The sequence below is a fragment of the Scyliorhinus torazame genome, chromosome 29 (assembly GCF_047496885.1).
Source record: "Scyliorhinus torazame isolate Kashiwa2021f chromosome 29, sScyTor2.1, whole genome shotgun sequence".
In the NCBI taxonomy this organism is placed as follows: domain Eukaryota; kingdom Metazoa; phylum Chordata; class Chondrichthyes; order Carcharhiniformes; family Scyliorhinidae; genus Scyliorhinus; species Scyliorhinus torazame.
In genome coordinates this window covers 25,921,632-25,931,020 of record NC_092735.1, presented here as the reverse complement: position 1 = coordinate 25,931,020, position 9,389 = coordinate 25,921,632, and the positions used below count along the sequence as shown (strand labels likewise).

Genomic DNA, 9,389 nt, shown 5'->3' with positions numbered 1-9,389 from the left:
TCTTCTATGACCGAGACAGTTCGTATCCATCTTGCCAGCTCACCTCTGATCCCGTGTGACTTCACCTTTTGTACCAATCCGCCATGAGGGATCTTGTCAAAGGCCTTACTGAAGTCCGTGTAGACAACATCTACTGCCCTACCTTCATCAGTCATCTTCATCACTTCCTTGAAAAACTCGATCAAGTTAGTGAGACACGACCTCCCCTTCACAATACCATGCTGCCTCTCGCTAATACGGCCATTTACTTCCAAATGGGAGTAGATCCTGTCTCGAAGAATCCTCTCCAATAATTTCCACTGACGTAAGGCTCACCAGCCTATAATTTCCTGGATTATCCTTGCTACGCTTCTTAAACAAAAGAACAACATGAGCTATTCTCCAGTTCCCTGAGACCTCAGCTGCAGCCAGTGAGGATACAAAGATTTCTGTCAAGGCCCCAGCAATTTCCTCCCTTGCCTCCCTCAGTATTCTGGGTAGATCCCATCAGGCCCTGGGTACGTATCTATCTTAAATGTTTTTCAAGACGCCCAACACCTCCTCCTTTTTGATCTCAATGTGACCCAGACTATCTACACACCTTTCCCCAGACTCATCATCCACCAAGTCCTTCTCTGTGGTGAATACTGATAGGTAATCATTTAATATCTCACTCATTTCCTCTGGTTCCTGGCTCCTTGTTTATGTTCCTTCCTACTTTCCTTATATTCCTCACGGGCTTCCTCTGTTCCCAGCCTTCTAGCCCTTACAAATGCTTCCTTTTTCTTTTGGACTGGGCTCACAATATCCCTCATTATCCAAGGCTCCCGAAACTTCCCATACTTATCCTTCTCCCTCACAGGAACACGCCGATCCTGAATTACTATCAACTGACATTTGAAAGCCTCCCACATGCCAGATGTTTATTTACCCTCAAACATCCGCACCCAAACTAGGTTCTTCAGTTCCTGCCTAATATTATTATAATTGGCCTTCCCCCAATTAAGCACCTTTACCCAAGGACTATTCTTACCTTTTTCCAACAGGACCTGAAAACTTACTGAATTATGGTCACTGTTCCCGAAATGCACTCCTAGTGAAACCTCGGCCACCTGGCCAGGCTCATTCCCGAATACCAGATCCAGTATGGCCCCTTCCCTAGTTGGACTATTTACATATTGTTTCAAGAAGCCTCCTAGGTGCTCCTTACAAACTCTGCCCCATCCACGCCCCTAGCACTGAGTGAATCCCAGTCATTATAGGGGAAGTTAAATCACCCACCACAACAATCCTCTTGACTGTTGGGAGGCCTGTAGTAAAGCCCAAACATTGCGTCTGCACCCTTCCTATTCCTGAGCTCTACCCATATTGTCTCGCTGTATGAGCCCTCCGAGGTGTCCTCCCGCAGTACAGCTGTGATATTCTCCTCCCTCAGTTACCCCTCTCCCTCTGTTACCCTCTTTCCCTCCCTCATTTAACCCTCTCCCCATTAGTTACCCCACTCCCCCTCCTTCATTCACCCCTCTCCCCCCTCAGCTACCCCCTCCCCCTCCCACAGTTACCTCGCTTCCCCTCCCTCAGTTACCCCTCTCCCCCTCCCTGTTACCCCTCTTGCCTCCTCCAGTAACCTCTCTCCCCTTCTCTCAGTTACTGCTCTCTCTCCCTCAGTTACCCCCTCCGTCTGTTACTCTTCTCTCCTTCCCTCAATTACCCCTCTCCCCCTCCCTCAGTTACCACTCCCCACCCCAGTTACCTCTCCCCCTCACTCAGTTACCCCTCTTTTCCACTCTCAGTTACCTCTCTCCCCCTCCGTCAGTTACCCCTCCTTCCCTCTCTCAATTACCCCTCTCCACCTCCCTCATTTACTCCTCTCCCCCATTACCTCTCTCCCCCTCCCTCAGTTACCCCTTCTTCCCTCTCTCAGTTACCCCCATTTTCTGCTCTCAGTTACCTCTCTAATTTGGACTCTTCTTTTTTTCCGATGCTTTAATGTACAACACATCCCGTTGCGGTTCGGATTTGGTACTGAGGTCGCCATGTCCAATGATGAAATCATCGTCTGAGTCGTAGTCTTCAAGGACTAAATCATCTCTTAGGGCGGTGCTCACTGCTTGTTGCAGGGTTCTGCAAGGTTACTTTCAGCTACTGGTCGAAGTTCAGGCCTTGTGCTGTCGTTCCAGGTTAAAGAATTGTGTTTTCTGGCGGTAAAAGTTTTTTTCACTATTTTCGGACATTTCCCCTTTAAGTGGGCGTGGTCCGGGGCCTCTGACATCATGACGCTTGTGATGTAGAGCGTAGGAATGGATTGCGCATGCACAAATCGCTTTTCCTTTACTGTGCGCTCTTTGTGCAACTGCGCATGCGCAAACGGACTTTCCTTTACTGTGCGCGTTTTTCGGAACTGCGCATGCGCGGCTTCTCGTGCATGCGCAAAACACTGGTTTGCCGGATCGCGTCTTCTCGGGAACAGCGCATGTGCGGCTCCTTGCGCAAGATGGCTGCCAATCAAAATTGCTGTTTGCTTCCGTTGCAAGCCTACCTTTGCCTTGTGGTGAGTATAGGCTCCAGTTTTACCGATTTCTGTTGTGTTCACCTCACAGTAGTTTTCAAACTTGTCCAGGACTGTCTGGAAGTCTCTCTTGTCCTGCCCTTGAAGGAGTTGAAGATTTCTGTTGCACTTTCACCTGCAATTGTGAGTAGAAGATCTATCTTCTCAGCATCGGCCACGCCATCTAGGTCGGATGCTACCATGTAAATCTCAAATCTCTTGAATGCACGCCAGTTGGCACTGAGATTGCCGTGGTATCTGAGCTGCTGAGGAACCGGAATCTCGATCATCTTGCCTGGGTGCTGTTGCTGGTAGTCACGAGTCTTGCTGAGTTGAACTATATAGATTCAACAGGCACTCACTGGTACCATGTCGCGTTATGTACTCTGGGATAACACAGGCTGCAACTTGATGCAGCTTTGACCAAAAGATACTCCAGACTTTGAAGTAAGTTAAATGTGATTTATTGAACCATTAGCACAGTTCTCTATGAGTTCGACTCTCCTGCTAATCTTGCTATAGTAACTCAGTCTAACTAACCAGTCTGCTCTAAGCCACGTGGTGGGTGTGATGCTTCTGATCTGCCCCTGTCCTACTCTCTAAGTGTCACCTGTGGAAAGAGAAAGAGCATGTGTGCCCTGTCCTTTTATATGGGTTGTGTAATGCCCCCTTGTGGTAGTGTCACCTCTGAGTGTCTTGACTGCCCATTGGTCATGTCCTATTCTATGTGTTAATTAGCTGTATGTCTGCATGTCATGACATCTCTGGTGCTCCCTCTAGTGTTTACTTATTTGTAGTGTATTTACATTAACCCTTGTGTGTATACAGTGATGCATATCACCACACTCCTCCCTCAGTTACCCCTCACCCCCCTCTCAGTTACCACTCTCCCCCTCCCTCAGTTACTCCTCTCCCCCAGTTACCTCTCTCCCCCTCCCTCTGTTACCCGCTCCCCCTCTCAGTAACCCTTACCCCCTCCCTCAATTACTCCTCTTCCCCAGTTACCTCTTTCCCCCTACCTCAGTTACCCCTCCTTCCCTATCTGTTATCCCTCTCCCCCTCCCTCAGTTACCCCTCCTTCGCTCTCTCAGTTACCCCTCTCCCCCTCCCTCAGTTACTCCTCTGCCCCAGTTATCCCTCTCCCCCTCCCTCAGTTACTCCTCTCCCCAGTTATCCCTCTTCCCTCCCTCAATTACCCCTCTCCTCCAGTTATTCCTCTCCCCTCCCTCAGTTACCTCTCTCCCCCAGTTATCCCTCTCCCCCTCCCTCAGTTACCCCTCTCCCCCAGTTACCCTCTCCCCTCCCTCAGTTACCCCTCTCCCCAGTTATCCCTCTCCCCTCCCTCAGTTACCCCTCTCCCCAGTTATCCCTCTCCCCTCCCTCAGTTACCCCTCTCCACCAGTTAGCCCTCTCCCCCTCCCTCAGTTACCCCTCTCCCCCAGTTACCCCCTCCCCCTCCCTCAGTTAACCCTCTCCCCCAGTTACCCCTCTCCCCCTCCCTCAGTTAACCCTCTCCCCCAGTCACCCCTCTCCCCCTCCCTCAGTTAACCCTCTCCCCCAGTTACCCCTCTCCCCCTCCCTCAGTTACCCCTCTCTCCCTGCTCATGATCACTTTCCTGGTTCTCGGAATTTCTCACGCTAACAGCGGCTGAAATGAAGCAACAGACCAGCACAGAGAGCCCAACCCATAGAGTAACATTGGCAGGTGTCACATGATGACCCACCAGGTGACCAACCGCCATTCCACCAGGAATGGCAGCCCTAAGTATGGCTTCTCTTCTGAGGATGGGATTGAAATTCACGTCGCGACTAAGCGGAGAGCTACTTGTCTCATTCTTTAATATTAACATCTGCCACCTCAATTGGTGCTGCTGTCAAGAGATGGCACAGGACGGGTGTGGGTATGGGCCTCTTAATTCAACTTGATTTGCTTGACACACGGGGAGCCTTGGGCAAGACTCCCTCACGACTGTTGGTTGACCTGTTAGATTTTCTTGGGTTTCCGTCCAACTTGGAAGTAATAGAAAACCGAGAAGGTCCCAAAAAATGCGTAACTTAAGAGCAAGACTCCCGCATCCTGGGAAAACAGGCCTTGATCCACAGCTGAAGCCAGAATGACTGTGTAAGGAAACAGGGAGAATTAAGAGTTAAAGGACTCACTGAATCTGGAAAATCCCACCCATTTCTTCACCAAACTTTTGCTTTTTGTATTAACTCTCTCAAAGGCCTTGATGGCTTAGTCAGTAACGTTCCGGGCGGGGAGCCGGATCAATGGTTCCTCCCCCATTCCAGCACCCCTAACACAAAATCCAGGCTGACACTCGGCGTGGTACGGAGGGAGTGCTGCTCTGCCGAAGAGGCATAGCTCGGGTGAGACCCTAAATTGAGGCCCCCGCCCCGTCTTGCATTTGCGTAGCGCCTTTCACAGCCTGAGGAGAGAACCCCACAGCCAATGAAGTGTGGTCACTGTTGTCATGAGAGAGACACAGGCTTCTGAGGACTTCAGCTGGAGATGATGCACCATCGCTATACATAGCTCCAGATTGGGAAAGACACAGGTTGCCATGGCGACCCGGACCCCACGTGGGGTGCATTGGCCTATTTGGGTGGGCGGCCGGTGTGGATGAGATTGGGGTTCAACCCCCATTCCGGCTGGGATGGACTTGGGAGCTGTCTCCTTGCCCTGCCGGTCTCGAGGCGCTGTGTGAGGGCCAGCCTGCCTTCGGACAGAGAATGCAAGAAGAGGAATTCTTCATGCTGACAGGATTCAGGTCTGTCTCTAAAAACCGTCTCAATAAATATCTCTGCACAGCAAGTATACCTGAGTGCTAACTGTGTTTAAAAGTGGATTGAGAGCTGAGATGGTTTGTTGTTTGAGTGGGAATAAAGATAGCAGTTAAGGGTTATCGTATCACTGTATTGATAAGCATTGTTTAAGGGGTCATTGTAAGCTATTTTCTGGGGCGATGATAAAGATAAATACTGTGTTAGTAATAAAGTTTGTTTTACTATACCATGGGCTGGATTCTCCGTAGCCCCGTGCCAAAATCGCATTCGGACCCCGGAGAATCGCTTGGGAATTGCTCGCGCGCGATCTACGCGGGTAGGGGGCCATTGACAGAGGCTCCCCTCCACACAAAACTGGCGGAGTTCCCGACGGTGTGTTTCTAACCACCAATCGGCTGTCGGGATCCTCGGGTGGCGGCTGCGGACTCAGTCCGTGGCTATCCTGGTGGGGGAGGGGCGTGATCGGTCACCGGGGGAGGAGGGGGGCCTCATGGATGGCCGGGGGAGCGATCGGGCATCACAGATCCGCGGGCGCACGCGATCTCGGGGGGGGGGGGTGCCTGCATTTTTGATACCGCTCCGCGATCCGGGTCCGCCATGTCCCGCGGGGCGGCCGCTGCAGGCCGCCACCGCCCTGCGCATGGGCGGACTCCTGACCGGAAGTGCGGGGTCCCGCAGCTGCGAGGAGCACTCCGGGGCCCTGCCAGCCCCCTGCAGGTAGGAGAATCGCTCAGGACTTTCTTCAGGAAAGTCCAGAGTGAAACGACAGCGTAAAGGACATCGCCCCATTTTTGGAGAATTCAGCTCCACGTCCCTATTTTGTGTGAAATCAGGGCTGGAGCGAGGCATCCTTTCCTCAGTCTTACAAAACTAAAATAAAATATTGGGGTTTCTGTTCAGTATCCTAGACACTGTTGGGGCCGGCTCCGAGATAGTAAATATGACCAATGTGCAGGGGTACGGAGAAAAGACAACGCAAATGGCCTTAAATCATGATGCTTGTTTGGAGGGCTGGTGCAGTCGCGATGGGCCAAATGTCCTCCTTCTGCGCTGCCACAGTTCTGTGATTCTGTGACAATGTGGCACTCCTTCAGTGCTGCAGTGGGAGTGTCGGCTTGGATTTTCTCCAGTCAACACTGACCGGGGAAACTTGAATCAACAATGTCGGTCTATGGGAGGTGCAGTTTTTTTCTTCTTAAGTGGGCCGACTGTCTTCACTCCAAGCGGAACATGAGAACACAGCGCATTAAGAAGGTGTGAGCGCTCACATATACCTACCCAGAAACTGCACAATGAAGTAGCATGTCTCCGACAGGAGTGTCCATCGAATGATTGTCTTCTCGGACGTGTGAAAGGCGCTCCATAGGATCAGAGAGATACCTTCACACAAAAATGAAAAACCTGTGTTATGCTTTGGAAACACTCCAAGTTTGGGGAATGAAACAATCCTGAGAAAGGCATGACTTTTATCGTGTCTCCTTTTATTTTGAGTGTGCTTTGGATGCAGAGGAGGTCTTCTGGTCTAGCGGGTCTGCCTCTGAGGTGAGGGTTCTGGGTTTGGATCCCACCCCAGGAACTGATGGTCAAGGAAGGTGCGTTCATACACGTGACCAAACAGGTTGAGTACCAACTTGTAAATCCTTCCAGGCACGCGGCAATGGCAGGCGGTGAGGGCAGGGAGAGACACCCCTGGTGATCCACCTGATGGAAAGAACGTTGGAGTCGCTACCGTCACTATCCACAGCTCCAGATTGGGAAAGACGCAGGTTGCCGTGGCGACTCGGACCCCACGTGCGGTGCGTTGGCCTATTTGGGTGGGCGGCCGGTGTGGATCAGATTGGGGTTCAACCCCCAATCCGGCTGGGATGGGCTTGGGAGCTGTCTCCTGGCCCTGCCGGTGGTCGAGGCGCTGTGTGAGGGCCAGCCTGCCTTCGGGCAGAGAATGCAAGAAGAGGAATTCTCCATGCAAAGGCGAGACAATACGCAGGAGCCGTACGGCACTCGTTGAAAATATATTGTGGCCTTTCCCTTCATGTAAAAATCCTGCTCCGGTACTACAACACAACTTGCGTTTGTACAGCACCTTTAACATAATAATAATTTTTATTAGTGTTACAAGTAGGCTTACACTAACACTGCAATAAAGTTACTGTGAAAAGTCCCTCGTCGCCACATCCCGTTCGGGTACACAGAGGGGGAATTCAGAATGTCCAATTCACCCAACAAGCACGTCTTTCGGGACTTGTGGGAGGAAACCGGAGCGCCCGCAGGAAACCCACGCAGACACGGGGAGAACGTGCAGACTCCGCACAGACAGTGACCCAAGCGGGAATCGAACCCGGGTCACTGGCGCTGTGAAGCAACAGTGCTAACCACTGTGCTACCGTGCCGCCCTGGTAGTCAAATCTTCACAGGAGTCACAGCGGGAGTTGCCATGAGGCCGGGTCAAAGGTGTGGTTTTAAAAACTGAGAGGCAGAAGGAGAGGTGGAGGGTGGAACTAGTTAGGGAGGTCGTTTCCAGGGTTTGAGACCTGGACAATGGAAGGCACGGCCGCTAACGCCAGAGTGAAGAGGATGGTCGAATCACGGGAGGTCTGAGCTTTGTACAAAGATAGAGTTCTCTGAGGGATACGGGGCTGCAGGAGGTTTTGGTGATGGGGGGAGTGAGGCCACGGGAGAGCGGGGGGGAAAGAATTTCACATTCGCAATGTCGATGGGGCACGTGTCAATTTGGGGAATGGGTATGGGGAGAGAATGGGTACAGGAGCCAACCCTGAAGCACACACAAACTCCAACACGTCAGATTCTTTCCTTTGATGCTATATGGATGTACTGCGCATGTAGGACGATAAAGACTGAGGTAGTTAGCTATGCAGCACTGGATGGGAGTGAATTGTTCTCTTATCTGATGAAAAAGATCAGCAACCGACGCTAATCTACTTCAGCCCAATGCCAGGCCCAACCCCACTTGGCACCACCTCCGTCTGAGGTGGGGCAGGGAGGCAGGCCTCAAATTTCCCCAAGCCAGAACAGGGATCGAAACCTGGGCTACTGGGACTGGTCTGACCCACACACCTTCCAGCCAACCGAAACAACCAACACCCCTAGAACTTTTTCCACGAATGTTGTTGACTGGAGTTACGGATAGTGATGGTCGAGCCCCCACCATGCTTTCCACCCCAATAATCTCCCTCACTCTTACTGCCTGCCATGTTATGAACGCTCCTTCCAGGCCATCAGGCCCCACAAGACCTCCTATTGCATCAAAGCGTCAGCCACGAAGGTTGGTAAACCTTGGTCCCAACCTTCACAGGCAGCATAACTTCAATAGGTGCCCGATGTGGCCTCAGGATCAACCAAACAATGGGCCTCCAGTCATAAACCGGGAAAACTGTGACCGCCCCGATGCCCCATCCTAGGGGCCCAGAGCAACCTTAGCTGGGATAGGTCCTGGGAAGACAAAGGAAGTGGTGCTGAATAAAGGGGTGAGGGAGAGATCGATATGGTTACCGTCCCCATCCAATAGGAGCATCTCCTGATCCCCTTGACTCCATTTTCAACTGAGAAAATGTCTGCAAGTTGGGCTGCTGTGTAACTTGTGGCGTGCAAAGTCCACCCAGATTTTGATCCAGTTCCGAGCAGCCTACTTAAATAAGCGTTAGGCTCGTGTTAAAGTATGGGAGGGTCTTAAGCCTGTTTAAGGCAGTGGCCAAGGATTACCGAATGTCGCCTGGGCCAATTCAACTTTGGATGGATTTCAGTCCCCTTGATTCACGGGACATAGCCCCGTGAAATTGGGTCAACTTTGCTCCCATTGTGGGCCTGCCTATGAGGTCCTCTAGGCATATCGGAACTCATTGGGTGCCACTTTGTTTCAAAATTTCTACCAGTGTAAAATAATTGCAGGTAAAGCAGTTCCTAAGAAACTAAATTTCACTGTTCTGAATTCTGTTATTTAACTATTTCGTTTCACGTGATGAAATTAGAAGTGGCCAACTGCATACAGACCCGTGTTCAGGGCGAGAGCGTGGGTGGGAGGCACTGGGTGTGGATCTGCCCAATTTGGCCGTCGCCA

General features: G+C 51.5%; 1 protein-coding gene across 2 annotated transcripts in view; it reads right to left on the bottom strand.

Annotated features, from left to right (window-relative positions):
- Positions 1 to 4,105: 4,105 nt before the first annotated feature.
- LOC140403955 (tumor protein p53-inducible protein 11-like) overlaps positions 4,106 to 9,389 on the bottom strand; it is a 41,053-nt gene continuing 35,769 nt past the window's right edge. For both annotated transcript variants that reach the window (XM_072492244.1, XM_072492243.1), the window contains exons 6-7: positions 6,593 to 6,694; positions 4,106 to 4,645 (exon numbers count right to left, since the gene is read on the bottom strand). In XM_072492244.1, the coding sequence (XP_072348345.1) occupies positions 4,512 to 4,645; positions 6,593 to 6,694 (236 nt within the window). In that variant the 3' untranslated portion in view covers positions 4,106 to 4,511. The remainder of the gene's footprint in view (positions 4,646 to 6,592; positions 6,695 to 9,389) is intronic.